The sequence below is a fragment of the Condylostylus longicornis genome, unplaced genomic scaffold (genome assembly GCF_029603195.1).
Source record: "Condylostylus longicornis isolate FDR11 unplaced genomic scaffold, ASM2960319v2 ptg000135l, whole genome shotgun sequence".
NCBI lineage: Eukaryota > Metazoa > Arthropoda > Insecta > Diptera > Dolichopodidae > Condylostylus > Condylostylus longicornis.
Window position 1 is genome coordinate 12,480,118 of NW_026578103.1, and position 23,008 is coordinate 12,503,125.

General features: G+C 23.8%; 1 protein-coding gene across 2 annotated transcripts in view; it reads right to left on the bottom strand.

The window, feature by feature from the left end:
- LOC129615311 (uncharacterized) overlaps nucleotides 1–23,008 on the bottom strand; it is a 129,892-nt gene that overhangs the window by 98,029 nt on the left and 8,855 nt on the right. Inside the window, exons 2-3 of one of the 2 annotated variants that reach the window (XM_055530449.1) lie at nucleotides 17,562–17,603; nucleotides 4,365–4,547 (exon numbers count right to left, since the gene is read on the bottom strand). In XM_055530449.1, the coding sequence (XP_055386424.1) occupies nucleotides 4,365–4,511 (147 nt within the window). In that variant the 5' untranslated portion in view covers nucleotides 4,512–4,547; nucleotides 17,562–17,603. The remainder of the gene's footprint in view (nucleotides 1–4,364; nucleotides 4,548–17,561; nucleotides 17,604–23,008) is intronic. The other variant, XM_055530448.1, reaches the window with a different exon arrangement.

The window sequence follows — 23,008 nt, forward strand, 5'->3', positions numbered from 1 at the left end:
CTTTGAATATCGTAAATTATCAATTAAGTATTATAATTAAGGATATTAAGGATATAAAAATTTAATCGCTTTATTTAATTATAATTTAATATAAATTTTATTGTATTCTTTTATACATTCAGTTCACATTCAAAGTACAATAAATGTTCATTAAAAAAAAGGAAAAAGAAAAACAAAAACAAAATAAAAAATTAATTTATGTTTAAATAATAAAAAAAAAAAAATTTAAAGGATATTTTTACAGTAAAATTGAAAACAAAAATTAAAAATTGTTTTTTTTTTTTGCAATTGTTTTTTTAACAATGATCTGAGTTTATTTCTTTTGTTTATCCTTTTATGTTTATTTTGTACTTTTATATGTAAATTTTTCAACATAACAAAAAAAAATATTATTATTATTGATAAAATTAATCTTATTAATTAATTATCGTTATTCATTAATCATTCACTCTTTATATTGTGTACAAACATTATTATCCTTTTCATATTATTATTTATAGTTAATAACATCCTTTTTTCCTTTTTTGTTTTTTTTTTTTCCTTTGCTTATCCTTTTTTACATTATTTTTTTATATTATTGTTTTTTTTTTCCATTTAATTATAAATGAATTTTGTTTTTTTTGAAAACCGATCGCGACCGATATACAATGCTAACGGTTTCAAAGTTAAAGAACAACTAAATTATTTTCATAAATGCACAGGCAAAATATTGAAATAAAGAAAGCAAAGGATCAAAAGAAAAAATTCTACCATATCAACAAGAAAAAGAAATACAACAACACATTTATTTTTATTTAGAAATATAAGTACATAGCTAATACATACAAAAAATGTTGTTGAAAATATTCTTATTGCCTCGTACACTCAATAGAACTGAATGAAATTTAAAGAATGAAAAAATAAGAAAGGATATTAACAAATCCTTTTTCTTCATTTTATTCTTCAACCACAAATGTTAATATTTTGAAAATAAAAAAGTCCTTAGAAAATAGAAAATAAAAAAAAGGGAAATAAAAAATTTGAACTTTTTTGTTTTTTTATATGCAATTTTATCCGTGGTTCCAAGTAAACTTGTGATGATTCTTCATTGTGTAGAAATATTTTTGTACATATTGCATTATTTGAGTGTATGAAAAAATTTTTACTTATTTTCAAATTTCAAATGTCAAAAATTATTTTTTTTTTTCTAAATTTTCTGTTTCTATGTTTTTATTTTTAAAAAAGCTTAATTAAAGCTTTTTTTTATTTCAACATTATTTACAGATGTTTAAAGCTTTCAAAAAACTTATTAAAATGATGGGAGAGAATGTGAGTAAGAGAGAATGTAAGTGAGAGAGTAAAAATGTTTCTAAACAGCGTTCCCACTTAGACACAAAACTATTCATTTGGATACATTTTTGCTTTAAATTTAGCGTAGATGCAAAAATAGAACTTTTAGACAAGAACATACTAGAAACATATTGGTGTAAGCTAGATGTAAAAGAAAATTCATTGGCTGTACATATTTTTTACAATTCGTCCGTTTTCATGGTACTTGCAATTAAAATGCAATAGAAGTTGTTTGTTGTTTCTCAAAGTATATACTATAAATAATAAAACTCACATTGCAGAATAAAGCAAATTAATATTAACTATGAGTTAATTTGTACAAAATAAGACAACTTCGTATAATTCTATTTTACGAGATTGGAAATATTCTGGATACATTTTGTTTAGACCGAGTAAAAATACTGTTTCTAACCGAAAAATATAAATTGAAGAAAACGTGAATATAAATTTTTTATTTATAAACAATCTAGCACAATTAGGTGAAATTTCAATTTGTAGTACAATTGGAACAGTTTTCATATAAGTTTTTATTTATTCATTTAATGTTGAAAATCTTTTAGAAGTTTATATTAAAACTAAATGTAAAAACGTTTGTATATTAAACTAAATTAAGAAATTTTAATTATACGCTGTAATGCGAACAGGATAACAAAACTGAAATCGTAAAATGAAACGTAACCTGAACAAAAATGTTTTTACTCTGAATATTTTCCGCCCGCACTCACATTTTTTATTTTAATTATTTTCGAATAAAATATTTTTTTTTTCATTGGAATACCTTCAATGGTTCCTTTAAAAAAAACGTTTAAACTGTAAAGCGTTTAAATTTCTTATAAAATTTAGAAATGTAGAAATTCAATACTTAAGTGGTTACTGTTTGTAACCATAGAAATTATAAAAATTTTGTTAAGCAATTTTATTTTACTCTGGCAACGTTTTCTGGAAAAGCACTTAAATTTTCTCTTTTAAATTCAAAATTCTCTTTAATTTTTGAAATTTTGATTTCTCTTCGCATTTGTACGTATTCTTATACGTGTAGCTTTTTCTTTATGAATAAAGGGAAAAGTAATACAAAATTGAAAAAAAGAAGATACAGAAAATTATTTTGTTTACAAAACATGAAAGCTTTTATTTAAATGACCTTGTTTCCTTTGATGAAAACAAAAAACAAAACAAAAATTTTGGACCATTACCTATCCATACTGATAGTGGGAGTAAGCTAAACCATATTGCTTAATATTGACAATGACATACATTTGGGAAAATTTTCTTTCGTCTATGCTTTATCACTATTCTCTTTGTAACATTTTCTTCTTCTATACTATAAAAAGAATATTTTGATTTTATTTTGTTAAATTATAACAGAATTTTCTGTTAAACACAAAGGAATTTTCATTTGAATTTCACACTTTTTATTTGAAGAGAAATTTTTATTAAAATTTTTTTTATCACTGTTAATAATTACACGTGTTTTACATACTTTGAATTATGTAGCTTTGTATTTTTTTGGAAATATTTAAAAGGATACCTAAAGAAGTACAGAAGTTTTGAAATATTTTTACTAATTGAGTGATTTCTATGAAAAAAAATAAATTATAAAATGAAATATTTTTGATAAAATTTTTTTTGTTTTGTGTTTCTTTTTCACTTAATTATTTAATTGACTTATCAGTACTGTTAATAAAAACAAATTAAATTTGTTATGAGACTTGATTTTTTGGATTTTTATGATAAATATGGTTAACCATAAATAATAGAATAGAAATTTGTAAATGATTAAAGTAAAATTGCGAGTTCTTGATTTAACTGTAGAGAAATTTTATTGCAATATAAATTTCCTTAATACTATAAATATAACAATCAACAATTTACTGAAGAAGAATTCCAAATAATCACATAAATCAGTTTTCAAATTCAAAATTATTCTTTGACTCTAAATTTGTATCTTTTAGTACAGCCTATAAATGTCAACCCTCATACTACACTAAAAAAGATGACATCATTTATCATTTTACTTAATTACTGAACTAATATTTAAATAACAAATAAAAACAGTGTAAACACGGTGAGCTTTTCAACCTTCATTTGCATTTAATTAATTTTTCCTACATAATTTCTTTTCCGTGAAATTCTTTGAATTTTTTTTGTTTTTTTTTTTTTTTAATTCCTAATGTAACAAAAATTACTGTCATACTCATAAAAATTAAATCTCAATTAAGAACATAAACAAATTTATGTTAATTTCGGAAATGAATTTTGTGTTGTTCTAAGAATTTTCTTTAATTCTGAGTAAGCAAACAGCTCATTCTTCATTGATATTTTCACGAAAAATTTCACAATTTTTAAGACATATAATAATAAATATCCTTATAGATATTTTAATTATTTAATTCATTATTTTAAATTTAATAATACAAAATCGTAAAGAATCAAATAAACGATCAAAGTTTTTAAAAACTAATGTTAAATACACACTAAAGAATAAAAAAAAGTACAACGAATTCAATGGAATTACTTATGCAATAAATGGTTAAATGGAATAATAAAACGAAATCACCCATTATAGGTTTTAATTACACTTTAATTACATAGATTTTCGTTGTGTCACAAAGTTAAAGTTAATGCAATTTCCATTAAAATAAGAACGGAGCGTATGTAATTAAAGCACCAATTATAAATTTCTAAATTACGTACATTAAAATCATTTGATTCAAATTAATTCATTTAATTTTTAATTAAAAATTCATTAATACGAATTAATTATTAATTACCAGTGAGTAAGCATAAAATTACAAAAAATTAAGATTTATTCAATAAAATTTTAAATATTTTACATAAATTTATTGCACTAATACGATATTGTTAAGAATATTAGAGGCAAATATTCTTTATTAGTTCTTTCAACTAATTTATGAAAATTACAGTGAAACTTTGTTTATTTTGCAAATTATCATTAAATAATATTACTAATTAAATACTATAATACATAGATATAATTGCATAAAAATATATTTGAGTAAAATTAATTATCTTACCTTATGAGGATCAGTAATAGTAGAAAAATTCGAAACATATATTGACATACGATGACTTATGATTGATCGTCGACCCGCCATTACAATTGAACTGCTACGACGAATGATCGATTGTCGATCGAGTGCAACTGATAATCTTGCATTCATTTTTTTAATTTATTTATCCTAGTGAATAATTTCAATCTAAAATAAAAGAAAAAATTTATTGTTTCTATTTTTATATTTTCAAGACAATTATTCAAAATTGTTTATATACTTAAGGTTATCTAACAGTTATTAATAAACATTTAAAGAAAAGAGTGTGAGGTAAGTTATGAGCAAAACAATTAAGAATAAGATCTTACATTTTTATACCCGTACGAACGTATGTTCGTACCGTTTGTAACGCTAAGAAATAACGGCCTTAGATATACCCTCAAGTGTATGTTTTTGATCAGCGTCGAATTCTGAGTTGATTTAGCTTTGTCTGTCCGTCTGTCCGTCCGTCCGTCCCAACAATAACGTAACAACTAATTGAGCTACATACACCAAATTTTCACAAATGATTTATTGTAGTAAGTGCCAGAACCCTATTTAAATTGGACATGATCATTGTACCGGTTCGGGTAGCTGCCATACAACTTCAAAATTTATTTGGCTATATCTCAGAAACTATAAAAGCTATGGTATTGAAATTTCACATAAGTGAATATATTAGTAGAGCCGATGTGCTCCAAAAAATTCGTTAAAATTTCTTGGCTCTTTCTGGTAGATACCATACAACTTCAATAGTAGTTTGGCACACACAGTATTTTGAAAAGCAGTACTGAAATTTTTCATAAATTAATATGGTAATACGACAAATAAAAGTCATAGTCTGTCCCATAGTCAGCTCATATTTATTTGCACATGGGATAACAAATTTGTACGGGTATCACAGAGTTAACACGGTCAACTTTATTGCAGCAGAACAAAATTTTGAAATTTTATACAAAAATTTTATGACCAAATCTGATAAATACAAGTAAGGTTTTTAAGTAAAATTTTTTATTTCATAAAATGTTTCTAATTTTAATTAATTTCATGTTCGTCCATCATTCACCAGAATTTCAACAATTTCTGAACATTCATTTTAAAAAACCTTCAAAAAATAAGAACTTTAATGATTTCAAAATTAAGACCAAATCAGTGTGGTATGAGAAAATATGGTTCTTTCTCCATAAAAAATTTTTTGAAATTCCAATTCATATGCAATAAAATTATTACCTTCTTATTGAAAATACAACAACCACAAATTTAAAATATTGTTGTTTTCAAAGATATTTTAGCTTTTTTAATTTGACTCGTCTATATAATTTAAAATAAACAATAACTCATTTTTAAAATAAAAAAATCTTAAAATTCCATAAATTTTAAAATTTAGTTATTTAAACATTTTTGTTTTTTTTTTTGTTTCTCAACTCTGCAGCTATCAATCAAAATAATATTAAATTTTTTTTTACGATAAAAATAAGCACAAAATATTTGAATAATATTTTTTTTCTTTTTGAATAAACACCCCCGAAAATAATTCAAGTCTACTCGAAATACTTTGTAAAATTTAATTATTATTTGTTTATAAATAATTTGAAAATAAAACAATTCATTAATATGAATTTTTTTTATATCCTAAACTTTTATTAATTTAAAATAAATACTTTATATACATTGAAAAAATTTCTTATTAATTACACCTTTCTGTTAATGAAAAACAAAAAATTAGCAAAAGAAAACAACAATATGTACGCACAAAAAATATTCCAAAAACGAAACCACACTTTTCCCACCAAAATTCAAATTATTACTAATTACACCGCATGAAAAATGAAATAATTTACGATCCCAAAATAATAAAAAACAAAAACAAGAAAAAAAATATATAAAAAAATTTTCATTTTTCACTTTGTTTTTTCTTACAAGAAATGTCTTAAGAATACTTACATTTTAAATATTATTATGTATGAACTTAATGCACACAATATATATATATAAATAATTACATAAATACATACATACATACTTATATATTCAAGTACTTATTATATTTATTTACTTTTTCATTTTGATTATAAAGTGTGAAAATTTCATTTTGTATATAAAAATATTTTGTTATTTTTATTATGTTTTTCGCTTAATTCAAAAGTAAAGAATTTTATTTTTAGTTACAAAAAAAAAAAAAAACAGAAAAAAAAATTTGCTTTACTTGTTTACCCAAAAAAAAAAAGATTTCACACCAATTTTGAAAAACATTTCATATTGTTTTAATTTCAATATAACAAAATTCAATAAATTTAAATTTAATTTGTTCAATTGAAAAAGGGAAATATTCTAATAAAAATAAATGAAAAACAGCACAATTCCTGACAGCCAAATTCAATAAATAAAGAGCTTTGAAAATAAATGAATTGAATTTGGTTTTACTTTTTTTTTTCTTGTTTTTCTGGAGGTATGTATACAAATAGACATACTTAAATATTCATATTTAATGATTTAAATTAAGAAATTTAAAAAAAAAATTTGGAAGCTTTTAATGTTATTTTATAAATAAATATATACACGATTCTTATACTTACATAATTTATAAATATTTAAAATTAGTCGTCAATTAAAAATTGTTATAAAATTTTGACTGTGGTTCCATGAAATATTATCATTTGTTTTTAATATTAAATTAAATAGCTATTCTCAAGATAAAGTATACAAAAATTTTTTATTTAAAAAACTATAATGATTTCTGATAGAGTGACCATATGTTCTCTAAAAGACAATTTTGCTAGAAGATAATTTTTTTCTGCGTACATCCGTTCTAAAGTTATCGCCTCTTCAAATTTGTAAAATTAGACTTTTCGGCACCTTTTATTTCTGAATTATTTGGTTAGTATGATTATTCTAACTTTTGAAAGAAATCATGTACCAGCAACTGGAGGTTTACTACGGGCCAAATACACATTTTTGCGTATATAAAGAGTAATAATCAATCAATTTCCTTGAAATTTAATATTTAAATTCTTCGTACCAAAACAATGTATTTATGTCCGTATAAAACAATAAATTTTTTGGAAAGATAAAGGCTCAGAAACTGATCTGAGGGCCTATTTTACATTTTTTTACCATATCTATGGAACGAATTAATGGAATTCCTTGAAATTTTATATTTGAGTTTTGATTGTTATCGAAACTAACTGGTGAGCATTTCAGAGAATTCGAGTACCACAAAACGAAACCCCACTAAGAGCCAAATTTACATTTTTCTAGGTATGTTAACTATAAGCTTACTAATGTCCTAATAATTGGAAAGAAGTATTGAACAGGCATTTTTATAATATTCTGTAACACTTTCACTTAACTAGGCAATACACATCGCGGTCGGTTATATGCTGACCATATCAGATATTTTTTTTTAGGATATTACTGCTAAATATTCTTTAGGCTGAGAAAACTCAAATCAGTGTAAGTAAATTCTGAATTCAAAAAAAATTTTAATATGAAAAGAATTTTATTTTAAGTTATACAAAAAAATTTTTAACAATTCTTAAAAATATTTAAACATCTTCCATTTTCACTTTAAAATTTGACAATTTTACTTAAAAGGCATGTAGACTTTCATTTCATTTCTCTCTGGTCAAAAATAAATCAATTAAAGAATTTATTCGTACATAACTCTTAATTTAAAAGGAAGTAAATTGTAATGAACTTTTTTAGCTCAACATAAAATATTGTCAAATATTGCAGAAACTGCTCAAATTTACTTTGACAGCTCATTTATGACTGGCCTGAGTATTTGTAATAAAGCACTTTATTTTTACAATGAAAAATTTCCATTTTTCGTTTAAATTATGGAATTGCTTTTTGGTAACTAATACAAAAATATGCATGTAACCTATTGCATTTTCAGATTAAGAAAGAAATAATTGCTGCATATTTTTTACACGGATAATGAAATAGGAAAATGCATACAAATTAATTTTTTGTAATTCTTGTCTTCAAGTTTACTGCTTAGATGTATTCAACTGATTTCGTTTGAACTCTTGAGCTCGGCTAGTAGAACAATCTCTGATGAAATTAACACAAACCATATACTTCTATTAAAGATATTAGAAAGAAAAATGGAATTCTTTATGGGTAATTTTTAAAACGATCTTTGTTTGTACCGTAAGAAAAATTAAAACTAATCCGACCTGTCAAACTGACGCTAGCAAAGATACTTTAGAATTCCAAAAATATGGTCACCCTATTTTAATAATACATTCTTGTATTACATTAAAAAATTTTTGTACTTAGTACAATATTCCAGAAAAATCTAACTTTGCTAGAATCATATACTAAATTTTTCAATCAATCCTATTGCTTCTTGTTATGTAAATAATTTTATTTTAGTCTTGAAATTTCTCACAATTCTCCATATAGAATGAAAATATTAAAAAAAAAATCATTTAAATTTACAATTATTGTTATTCATTTTTATTTGTTACAAATCACATTTGTAAATTTTTGAAATAATATAACCATAATTTATGTTTTTCTTCCAAAATCACGATTGCACATACAACATACAACAAATTTAAAAATTTCTTTCCATGTAATTGCATTTTATAAATTTTTTAATTATTCTTTCAATTGATTGATTTCATGCTTTTTTCTTAAATTTTATGACCTATAAAAATAAAATTAATTTATAATGAAATTTACATGGCTGTTTAACAATATGGAATTCTTTTATAAAAATAAATAACATAGCAAATGTATATAAAAATTTTTGATAAAAATTAAAATTAAAATATCAATAAATTTTAGAATTGTTCGTACAACATGAAATTTCAATGAAAAATACGATTTTCCACACTAATAATATTAATATCGCGATTACTTGAAAATTGAGGTTGATATTAAGCATTTTTATTAATTTTCGGATATAATGAAAATCAGTTCCCATATATTATTACATTTTACCTTTGAATAATAAGATTTTGTGTGTGATATTATTCAATTAAATCTGTATGAAAAACAAAAATTTTTCAAAATCATAAATATTTCTAATAAACTTCTTTCTTATAAAATTTAATATGTGATTCTTGTACATACCTTAGCTATCCCTACCTATGACTTTCAAATTTTCATCATGATATTCACAACGTCCTATATTTTATGTATGCAAATGATGTCGCCAAAAAATAATATACTTTTTTTTATAATTTTCGATCACTGTTATATAAGCTTTCATTGTCATTCAAAGAGATTAGGAAATAATATTATTGAAGAGAACGAGAAAAATTAAGAACCACAAAAAAAAATCAACTAAAAGAAACCAATTGAGTTCTTCATGGACCTTTTTCAATAAAACACCATTGTGCTACCAAAAAAAAAAAAAAACAAATTTTCCCACAAAAAAAGTCAATGATTCATAAAATCAATTCAAAATTACCTGTTGTTACCTGTTGATGCGAAATTATTAATAAAAATTTTTTAAAACATTTTTACTTCCTTTATCAATTCAAAAACGGGACATACTCGTAATATTCAATATGCTACAAAATTAATCCTGATTTATGTGTGTATAAACGAATATTCTTCTGTCTTGTACAAAAATTATCTTGTAAAATAATTTTTCAAAGAACTTTCTCTTTCTTTTGCCAACAAATACCAATACCATTAATTACATTTGAGTGAATTTTTGTATAACCAAAAAGAAAAAAAAAATAATTTTACTTTTAAAAAACTTTTAATTAAATTTTATTTTGAATCACTAATGGTATATAATGTACACAAGGTTGTAATAAAAAAAAAAATTCTTTGCATCCTTATTTCATCTTTCTCTTCTTTTCATTCTTTCTTGATCAATGTAAAAAGTTAAAATATTTAAAAAGTTTTAATTTATTAACTTGATTAATTTCAATTTTAAAAAAAAAAGGTGTACAAAATAAGAGAAAAATAAAATTTCTCTTTATTAAAATTTCTCAAATTAATTACTAAAATTTTCGAACAATAAATTTAACAATAATTTTTAAATGATATCAAAATTTAAGGTATTCAATATTTTCAATTGAGTAATATTAATTACTAAAGAAGAAATGATTATGATCGTTCAGCCAAATTATTATGGTTATTCGGTGAAATGATCATGATAATTTTAAAACAATTATTTTACAACAACTTCTGACTATTATCGCAATGACAAAATTGTAATTTTACTATCAAGACAAGAAAATCAAGTTTTATATTGTCAAAATAAAAATAAACAAACAATAACTCAGCCATATCCTTCCATGCGTCCGCTTGATCACACGATAACCCAAAAACGAATAAATAAAATTCCACATAACTTTCAAAATTGGTTTCTTTTCTACCAGGATTTTGGCCTCCTATTGTAATTGGCCCAATTTGAGCAGCGGACTCAAATAGCTCTCACACAAGTCAAAAGAATTATTTTAAATATTTTTAAAAACTAAAAAAGATATTAATATAAAATTTTGTAAAATGGCATTTCTGAACTAGTTCGGCTAGCTGACATACAGCCATAAAACCTAATTTAAAATATTTCAAAAGGTTTATAAACAGTTATTAAAATCAGATTGTCAAGGTTCGGGATATAATTCAGTTGGTTAAATTTTTCTTACTCGATTTTTCTTTACTTTTTATAGTTTCCCGAACTACCGAATTCTCACTCCTCAAAATTAGAAAAATTAATGTCATTTTTTGGAAATTAATTTCATAAAAACTTCAACTAACAAGTATTAACTAAGGGTATAATATTGTTCAAAGAACTTTCCCTTTCTTTTGCCCAAAACTACCAAAACTATTAATTACATTTGATTTTTTTTTTTTAATTCATCCTGATAATATGCAACAATAAATATTTTTAAACATACTGAATTATTTTATACTTTATTAATCATTGACTTGATCCGAATTAATTTATTTCAAGCTTATAGGTACACTTAGAATATGTCACACAAACACCTGTTATTTTTATTTTTTATCTTATTAATATATTAAGCTTCTATCACGTGTACATTGTAATTATCACAATTTTTGATATTAAGACTTTTATAAAATTCTACAGAATTAAATTTTATTATACATAAATAATTTATTAGTATATAAGAAGAAAGAAAAACTAAACACACTCCAGAAAAATGAAATAAATCCATGATTAATTAATTCCTTGAAAAAAATATATAAAACTATAAACGCACAATTATACACATTATATGTGAATGAAGTATTTTACGACATTTTTATTTATTCCTAAGTATATGTAAACTTTGGAATTCAAATAAAATACATAATTTACATAATATGTATATATGTATATACGTACTCAATATAACTAAAACAAATATCTACCTAAACTTATAAGAATGGGTATATAAATAAAATGAACTGGAATATAATTATCATTAATTCTATATGGAAAAAAAAATTTAGATGTATGGTTATTGTCCTTTCTTGTCACTGTACACTGAAAAATCAAGGATATATGATTTTTTTTTTTCGTTTTGTATGTATATTTCTGCTCTCTTTCAACAAAACTTCAACAATATTGATGACTTTAAGTCTCCGGAATCCTTGTAAGAACTATAAAACAACAACAACAAAAAAATGAATGTTGACTAATTCAGATTTTTTTTTTTCTTCTCATATCTTATATCTTAGGATACTTTATGATTTTTGATGACATTATTATACATATAAGAAAAAAAGAAAAGACAAAATAAAATGAAGATCCTTTAATAGGTGAAATTTTATTTTTCTATGGTAAATATGATGGGGCTGCTCTATAGCTCTATGATCTCTTAATGTAGAGAAAAAAATTCTGTTTTTTTTTTTGTTAGCTTGATTTTGATTTTTTTTTTTTAATGACAAAGAGAGTCATCTAGGCATAATATATGTAAGTAAATTTCTACTCTTCTTCCTTTTAAGTGGTAGAAAGAATAAAATTAAGAGAAACCACAAGTAAATAATAAACTCATATTTGTTAATTTTCGTAGAGAACATTACCATGACATATATACATACACGAATATACTCGTGTATATAAACATAGTGTATAAGTGTATATATAGGACGTGTTTAAGAATTCTAAACAGTTGAAGGTCATTATTATAAATTTTGTTTATTTTCTGTTTTCATTGAAATTTTTTTTTATTAGCATAAGAAGGTTAAATCATTACTCATTTGTACTCGTACATACGTATATGAAGCGTCAAAAATGCTTACAGAAAATTTGATAATGAAAAACAACCAAATTATGTATGTTTTTAAGAATTTACATAGGAAAGGTGTCACATCGTCGCGAGATAATTGGTTTTTCTGACACTAGAATGGCTCGTTCCTTATTTATACGTTTAGAAAGCTTTATTTTACCAACTTTGACGATATATTCATTAAAAATATGAAAGGGATCTTCAAAAATCAAATGTTATATAGTTTTTGTATATGATGAACTATTAAGCTGTATGTAACTATTGTATATGGTGAAAGTCATTAAAAGGTCAAATAAAACACTGAAACATTGGCTTTTATATAACAAGCACCCAAAGCAGTGCTTTCGACATATATATAGTGCTACATAAATTTCGAAAACTGAATTTTTTGTTTAAGATTTTGAAAAATATAATATGAATATGGCGGTTATTTTGAGACACCTTCTAAATTTAAGAACCATGTTGTTTTTATTCTCATCGTACGGTTATGTATTCGAAAGATATTATAAATTTGTTCTACGTTTATAATGTTAAGAAATAAAAATCTGACATATATATATAGACAAAAGTATGCATATGTTGTCCTCATCCAATTCTTAGTCGATTTACCCATATCTACCCATCTGTCCATCCATTAGTGCGAAAATTAAATATAATGGCACTGCTCTTAGTTAAAGCAATTGCCATGCAACTTCAAAATTTATTTGACTATATCTTACAAATTATAGAAGCTCATATCGTTATATGCATATACATATGTAGTAGCTGCCAGAAATGTATAAAAAATCACATTATAGGAAAAGAAAAGGTGAAAAACATAAGAAAAACATTTATAAAATCATTCATTCGTATGGGTATCACATAGATGACACGATCAACCATATATTTTTTCCTTTTTTTCAAAAATTTTAATTAAGAAAATTGAAATAAAAGGTCAAAAATATAAAAATTTTATACAGTGATTTCACATTTCTAATACCTACGCAATCAATTTTAAACTACTGAATATGCTCAATGGTATTTGTATTAAAAAGTAAGAATAACAATTTCTTTAATAAAATCTTTAACATTTTCAAAATACAAACAATCATTAAGACACAAGGAAAAAAAATAATTGTTTTTGTTTCTTTTTTTTTTACGGAACCTTAATAATTAATAAATTAATACTTATAACAATAAAAACTGCGTGAGTGACCAACCATTGATTAGGGTATAAAAGATAATTTTTGGATATTATTGATTTTCAATGAAAATGAGCAAACTATTGAAAGTAACAAGTATTATACTTATAAATTAATAAAATATTCACTTATTCTATAGAAGATTTTCTTCTTACATAATATTTTAAGAATTATATAAGTGGAAATGTATAAGAACCTTCTATTATATTATAGTAGGTAGTATATATATACATTAAATAACTTTGAAAAGAACACATCACTTCCCTTAATATTCTACACTTGAACATTTAAAAATAAGTCTAATTATTTTTTTTATTTTAATAATCTGAATAGGAAGCTCTTCATCATCCTCTGATATTTGAATAAATAAAAAGAATTTATTTAAAGAAAAAGAAATTATCTTTTATCTTAAAAATAAAAGATGATCACAAAATACAATGTAATTGCTATGATTAATTATTCCGTCATTTTTTTTTATATTATGGTAATTTCAAAAGAAGTACTAAATGTCAGAATGAAATATAAGTACTAACGCTCATTATGCACAATGAATGAACTTTTGCTAAGTTGTTTGTACAATACTCGTATTAAATTTTGACAATAGGAACATTGTAATCTGCACCTTATACAATACATGCAAAGGTTAAAATATGTAAAATTGCTTAAATCATTTTTTGATTTTATGATTTTTTGGATTATTTAGGCTTAAATAACAGCTTAAACTTAATAGCCTACGATAATGTAGTGCGATTTTACAAAAATTTTTACAGAAATTCATTTTTGATCCCAGTTTTACTCTGTTTTCCGAATTCTTTCAACCCTGGTTGAAATTAAGCAACATTGGCCTCTATATAAAATTACTCCCTTGTTATTTTTAAAATTTTTGCAAAAAAATATTTTCCCAGCAATTGTATAAAAATTTTAAAATTTCCTTAAAGGTTTTAAATATTGAAAAAGAATAATTTTTCGAAATTTATCTTGCGTAATATTTTCTATACACATTCACATTTTAAATGGCCTAAAACGACACCTTTCTTTTGAAAATTATTCTGGTAGTTGTGGTAGTTTACGCTTTTCAATAATAGATCCTAAAATAATCTATTAAATATCGTTTATAATCAAAATTTTTTCTTTATTAGCAAAAAAAAGAAGAAAACAAGAAAGAGAAAAAACTTTGGTCCTTTAAATACTTTGTCATATTGAATTACTTCAAAATTGTTTCTTCTTTATAAAGAAAAGCAAGTCCTTTTATTAATATTTAATAATAATAAAAAAAAACGAATTTTTAAATACAAATACAATTATATTCCAACAAAAACGAATTTTTATTCCTTATTCTATATTATAAACCCACAAATTTCCGCTTAATTTAAGATATTTTTCATTTTAAGAAGAAAAAATATAAGAAACCCCAATCCTTTTCCTTTTTCTTCTGTTTTTTTTTTTTTTCAAAATTGAAAACCATTCAAAAGCATTTGATAATTTTTTTTTTCTCTGAATGAACAAAAACTCCTTTTATTTTTTTCTCCTTTTCAATATCTTTTTCTCTTTATTTTAATTTTTCTCTTCTTCATTTTTTTTTTGTTTTTCCCAGATGGCTGCACAGTTCACCAACACTTTGAAATCTTAGGTGGCTGTTCAGATTCTATGTTTATAGGTGATGATGACTTTTACAATATTCTAATATTTTGTGCTCATTTTATTTTTATGAATAAAAATAAAGGTGTTTTATTTATGAAAAGTAAAAAGAAAAAAAAAAAATTCAAAATCATTTTCATTTTATATTAAAATTGGATTTTTTTATTCTTCTCTTCTTTTTCATTGAAAAAGGATTGTAAGCATTCATAACATGTACTGTTTTTTTTTATTGTAGACAAAAAACTGTAAGTTTGTATATGTTTTTGTGTATATAGGCTACAAATTATTATGAATTTCATAAAATAGAAAGGGTGTAAATAAATAAGGAACGACAGTAGAACAAAATAAAAATGATAAAATCGAAAGGAAACGAAAGAAAAAAATAAATAAATAAAAAAAAAAACTACTGAATCCTTTCAAAAATAAAAATGTATAAAAAAAATACAAGGAAAGCCTTTAAATCATACAAAGAAATCAGTTTCTGTGCACATTCGTTTTGTTTCTTACCCAACAAGCATTAAATTAGAGAAGAAAATAATAATCACCTACTATGCGTAAAATTTTCTAATTCAAGGAAAAAATTCAAAACTTAATCAAAATTTTTGAAATTTCGAAAAATTTTGAATTGTTTTTGGGAAATCGAACATTTTACTAAAATTTTTATACAATTTCCTTATTTTTTGTCCTCTTCTCAGCTTTAAAATAATTGTGGGGAAGTATAACGCGTTAATATAATTGTTATACGTATAATAAATTATAAAAAGAAACATTTAAGTTTCGTGGAAACTACACCATTCACATAAATTTCCAACGGTTAATGAAATTTAAATAAAAACGTAGTACAATGCCTAAAATTTGTACAAAATATTTAGATTATTACAGGTAGTCCCAACAACTATGTTTTTATGTCATTTCAATAGATTTATGAGTGATGTTGTTTTTTTTATAAAAACAAAATTATGCAAATCCAAATGAAATACTTTACATAATTTACACCTTTAAGAATTGCTCGCAGCTAGGCCCAGTTCTGATTATTTCGACACCTTTAGCGGTTTTCAAAAATGTCGCCGCTCCTTTTCTTTTCAATCAATGAGCAATATGCAATACAAATTGCATATTGCGCATAATGAATCACTTTTTTCAATGGCGACCTTGTAATCTGGCGCTCATTGCAAATTGCTTACCTTGCATATATAGAAGTAACGATGCTCCTCGCACCTAAACTAGATATCTACATTTTATGAAGAAAAAAAAAACAAAAAATGTAGCTTAGCTCGACAATAATTCAAATATCTTTCTTTTTTCCTTTTTTTACAATAAAAAAAAAAAAAACGGAAACAAAATTTTCTTTTCTTATAAGAAACAAGGTTACCTTTATAGGCTGCCAAGCCAAGGACATTTTTTTCAACGCCCACATGAAATGTAAAAGCCATAAAAAATAATAAAAAATTTTACATTTTATTCAATTAAAAATACATTTTGGTTTTCGATATTTTGTGGAAAATTACCGTAAAGAAAATTATGTCAATGTATTTTGTTGGGTATAAAATTACACATACTAAATTTTACTTAATTTTAGTTTATTGCAAAGCATTTTTTAAGTTTATTTTACTTTTGTGTTATAAAATGTTTATAATTTAAAAGTTTCAGAATATTTACAAAATGAAATTAATGCCAGACATGTAGCACGCATATATAGAAATTAAAGTTTATTTGTTCAAAATTTTAATCTTTCTGATCATAAATTAAAATTATCCAGTTCTTCGTTTTCCCATTCCAAAATTACTAAAATTGCAACACAATTACTTAAATCACTTCTCACATTTGATATTACTGTTGATCAAAAAGATTAGATAATAATGCCAAAATTTTTGCTAAAAGTGTAGCGAAAAATCAAAAAAAACTTAAGGAATGCCAATTATCAATTTCTTCTAATAATTTATTTGAAATAGTATCCAAATTTAAGCCTAATTCAACAAATATCAAGTCAATTTTACATTTCTCTCTTTTATATGGCAACATAAAATCAAAGCACAATTATAAAAGCAAATTTTAATCAACTAAAATACATTGTAATGTTAAAAATAGGGAGTCTACTATACGTACGTATCACAATTTACATAGAAAAACACAATACTTAATAGCTGAAGGGGTACCTTATTGTTTTCAGGATCCGGTAAACGTTGGGAATCTCTAACCTAGCAAAAGATAACAAAATAATAATAGTTTTTAGTTCAATATAAGCACTTGAATGACCATGCATAAATTAAAAGGATTGATGTTCTAATTTAGGTAAACACATGAAATGGAGTCAAAAATTTTAAATATACTTTAAACCTTTTCACTTATTTACGCTCATAAACGCTTCTAATTTCATTTTTCTAAAATAGCAACAATTATGTTATACTATACATATATACATACAAATATTTTATGCATATAACACACGACAAAAATTTACAAAATTATATTTATTTAGTTTGTTTAGGATATTATAGGCTTGTTTGACTTGAAGTTTGACCCAAAAGAGTTTATAAAAATTTTTAAATGTAAAAAAAATATTTACTTAACCCACAAGAAAAAACAATGAAAAAGCAAAAACAAAAGGGCACAAAATGAATTTATTCTCATTATTATCCTGTCATCTAGTTCTATTATTATTATCCTTTTCATTAAAAATATCTTTTATATATAAATCATTTTACAGTAAAGACGCCTATAAACAATTATACAAATTCATATCTTATATATATATATATATATATACAGCCCCGGATTTATCATACATGCAAAGTATGCATTTGCAATGGGCGATAAAAAATAGGGGCGCCATTGAAAACTTAAAAAACCCCTAAATTTAAAAAAAAAAAATTTTCACCCAAAAAAAAGGATTCCAAGTTTTTTTTTATACATCAATTTATAGCGAAATTAACTTAATAAAATCTACCTACATGCAAACATAATATTTTGTTCCTACACATATTTTCTATTTGCACCATATAACAAAAAATGTTCATAGAATTAAAATTACTCATACATTTCTTTACTCTACACTGCTCTTTCATTCTTATTTTTTATGTACTGTATATGCCTATAAACACAGAATATTATTTCACACAGCTGTATACATTCAAACGTTCATATATATAAGTGAAATCGTCTCATATAATATACATACATATATAGAAGCAATGTACGCAAAAAATAAAAATATTCAAAAATACACATGTACACATAATTTATATTGTCTAATATGAATAAGATCAACACTCATGCGTACACATATAATTATCTCATAAAGCAAAATTTTTATTTTGCTGAGATTGCTCCCTATCAACACTCGCTCGTACACATATAATTATATCACAAAGCAATGTTTTTATTATGCTTAGTGGCTACACTCGTTCGTACACATTATATTTAAATTGTTTCATACATGCAAAATTTTATTTTTGCTTAGTTGGCGCTCACTCACCAAACAAACAAACACATTATTATAATGTATTACTTTTCTGTATACTATTGCATTAGTAAACAACAAGAACAAAACAAAAAAAACACAAATTAAGAATGAGAATAGAAAGAAATTAGAAAAAGAGAATGAGAGCAATATTCTTAAATGATGGAAAGCATAGCTTGATATTGAGATTGTGTATACCAATATTTTGTTTTTGTTTAACAACAAAAAATTTTGAATGAATTTTAAAATTACATGATCGTTATGAATTTCTACTAATATGTTCTGCTTTCGTTTTTGAAAAAACTGTTATCAATCACAGAATTAAATTTTAATTGATAAAATCTACTACTTATATTGAATTGAAAAAATGTTGTTTAATAATCAAGTGAATGTTAAGAATTTTTATGCTGAATTGATGTAGTGTAAGTCATCCAAAAAATAAGAGTAAAATGAAATGGCGCATAATTTGCTTCACACATTTATCTCCAAAATTAAAACAGTTAAGCAAAACGACATTCTGAAATTTCAAAACCACGAGCCTATAAATACCAGTAAATGCATTTATTTTAATAAAATCTAAAAAATATAATGAACAGTATAAAAGCTTATAGCTATGTACATGAAAAGCTAAGTTTTTAAGTCACAAATTTTAGAACGAAACTTTGATTTTCCTTAAATTTTTGAATGCAAGTCGAAACTTTTTTTATACGCTGCTTCATTTCTCAGGCGATTTGTGAAATAAAAAGCCAAATTTTACTAATAAAAATAAAAATAATTATAAAAATAAAAATAAAATTACGAATAAAAATAAAAATAATTTTTTACTTTTTTTCATATTCAAATAAGCTGTGAAAAAGTACATTTGATATAATTTTCATAGAACCTTTTACAATAAGTTTCACTTACGTCAAAAAGTAAATTTTTTGGTTGTTAAAATCAAAAAATCAAGTTTAAGTGATTGATATAAATCTGATCATAACTTCATAAAAAAACGTACACTTAAATAAATTACCTTGTTTTTGAATTTATAAAACAAAAAATTGAAAGTTTAGTTCCAGACTTTAATTCTATAATTCAGCACAATAAGGTTACAAGAAACTGCTTTATGATGCACAATGTGCAATGCCTATTAAATTTTGTTCGCAGTAATAAAATAGGTGAAAAGGTTGAAGGGGGGGGGGGGGGGGGCGCACTTTTTAGGAACCGCTTAGGGCGACGAATACATCAAAACCGCGCCTGTATATATATATATATATGTATGAATTATTTTATATAAAATATTAATTTGTAAAATAATCTTTTCAAAAATTGTGAAAAAAAATATGACTTCAATTCATTTGAGATTTTTTATATTTTTGATTATTTCCGAAGATTACTGAAAAATTTATGGTAGCTTCTTTTATAAACAAAATAAAGCAAGCAATTTATTTTTAATCATTGATAAAATTGAATACAGGCCAGGCCCAGCTCTTTTAGGTTAAATTATTTTAAAGCAAAATTTCAAAACTTGTACACTTGGCAAGCGGTTTAGGCTATTAGAAATTATACTTTGAAATTAGTTTATTATGACAAAATTGGTTGCATTTTATAGTTGCAAAATTTTAAGACTTTTTTTCACATATTCGGCCACATTCAGTGAATTTTTTTTAAGCTCCTACCCGAAAATTATGGGGAAAGTACGAGTTTTAGTGGGACAACTTTGCTGATATTCAATATCAATTTGTATGCAGTTGCGCATCTGTGCAAATTTTAAGTCTCGAACTTTTTGCATTCTAAAATCAGAGCTTCAAAAATAGACGGTCGAACAAACTGACGGGCGGATGGACTTATCTATAATTCTTAGAATTTAATTTTGATACTAAGAATTTAATTTTACCGGAGAATAAATTTTGTCGTGCCACAAATGTTTTCTTGTTGGCGTTATATGCGTTCTAATAAATTGTATGTGCCTCTAAACATCCTCTTTATCGATAAAGTCAAGTAGATCAAACAAACTAATTTATAAAATAACGTCATTCTATTTCATGATTGAAAGCAAAACTAATACTAACCAGTAACAACATAAAAGAAATCAAATACCCTATTTAATATTTAAAAAAAAATTGCATATATTTAGGGGTATTCTAAAGAATACCTCGTAGTTAAATTAAAATCCAAGAATAAATTTTTAGTTACTTTTCCACTTTCATAGAATTTATTATTATCAAAAATTTAATTGTCCAAAAATTGACATTTTATTTACTTTGAAATAGGATGGATAATAAGGAACAAAAAAGAGTTTGAAAATTTTGTAAAAAAATAAAATATTTATTCATATCGAAAAAGAAAATTAAAAATTAAAAATTCACCAAGATCTGCAGCCTGCAAGGAAAATGAAATTTTGAGAAGCTTAATAGATGTGTTATGACCATCTCAGTCATTTAAGAAGAGGTTCGAGAAAAGAAAAATGATTTTTCAGTCAAATGACCTATTACATTTAGCATTAACAAGTTTGAAAGACCTGAAAATGAAAAGGGAAAGGGAAAAAACCACCTCTATCGATGAATACTGAATTTTCTAATTTTATTCGAAATGTGCTTGAAATAAGAATGGAGAAATAAGAAAAGCTAATAAATAAAGCACACACTCATTTATATTAATATAAAAAAGGCAACTAAAACTTGCTATTACAAATTAGAAACAAATTTAAAGGAAATTTTAATAAACATGGACGGAAATTATAAAAGAGCCGTATTTAACCTATGCCAAACCCGTTGTCATCTTTGTTATTCTTTTAAATCCTTGTACATACTATGAAAATTTTATATGAAAATAAATTTTCTTCCAAAATAGTTTTCTCTTTTCTTCTTTTCATCTTTAATAAATTCAAAGATGAGTACTTTTAGTTTTTAATTTTTTATTTTTCTCTTCCCTTTTAATGTAACAAAATACTTTCACATACACACATACCATACATGTCCTACATAGATTCTTAAGATTTTGGTATTCCAGACATTCAAGTAACAAAAAAAAAAGAAAGAAAATGACATGGGTATCTAATGGATTTCTAATGGTTTCATAAACTTTAACCACTGATAACATTATTCTTAATTTTCAACGATAAAATTAATAACTACTCGTACATATATATATATATGTATATTGATTTACATTAATATATGCACACACACATTACAAAATAATATACATAATATATATATATATATATTGTTATACTCGTTTATATACATGTATATTTATTAGAGTGTAAATTAACGCAAAAACTTTATTTTTCTAGATATCCAGTACATATAGTTGAATCATCGAAGCACGTACACATAGGTACTGGAATTTTAAATGAATCAGGGATCTTTCGGGATTTATTTGAGAAATTCTATTTGAAAAAGTATTGAACATTTTGTATTTCGTTTATAATAGTAGAAATATCATTAGCTTTTGAATTGCAAATATTTTTTGATCATACACAACATGTTCTTATTAATATTATACAATTTGTGATTTTGAATTGCTTTGTCTAAGCATAGCTCCCCTAATATATAATTAATTGGATATTTATATTTCATGAGATATAATAAGACAGTTTATATCAAAGCCTCAGATTTTTTAATTATTCACAGTTTTCAATTGATTCGTTCAGTTGGTATTTACTTGAGTTCACCTATTTCATTTTAATATATTTCTTAAAATGACCCAAACATCACAATATTTAATTCTTTGCAAAGTGATCTGAAAATTAGCCACTTTAACTCTATTCATTCTTTCTGAATATATCAGAATCTTGCTTTGAATTTTCATAAAGAAATTTTTCATGATTTTCCTAGAAATATTTTATAATAAGCCAAAATTCATATATGTATACTATCACAATGAAAAGGCAAAAATTTTAACAAGCGTTCTTATATCGGCACATAGAATCTTGTACACAAATTGTAATAAATATGTTAATATATACGTATACATATAATATATTTATATGAATGTACATTTTTGAAATATATTTAATCAAAAAGATGGTGGTAAAATTTAGTGAAAAAGAAAATGAAAATTATCATAAGAAATTTTTTTTTTTTTTTAAACAAAAATAAACGAAAATAAAATGAAAAGGTTAACAAATGGTTAAGTGTAAAATCCACAAAGGAATGT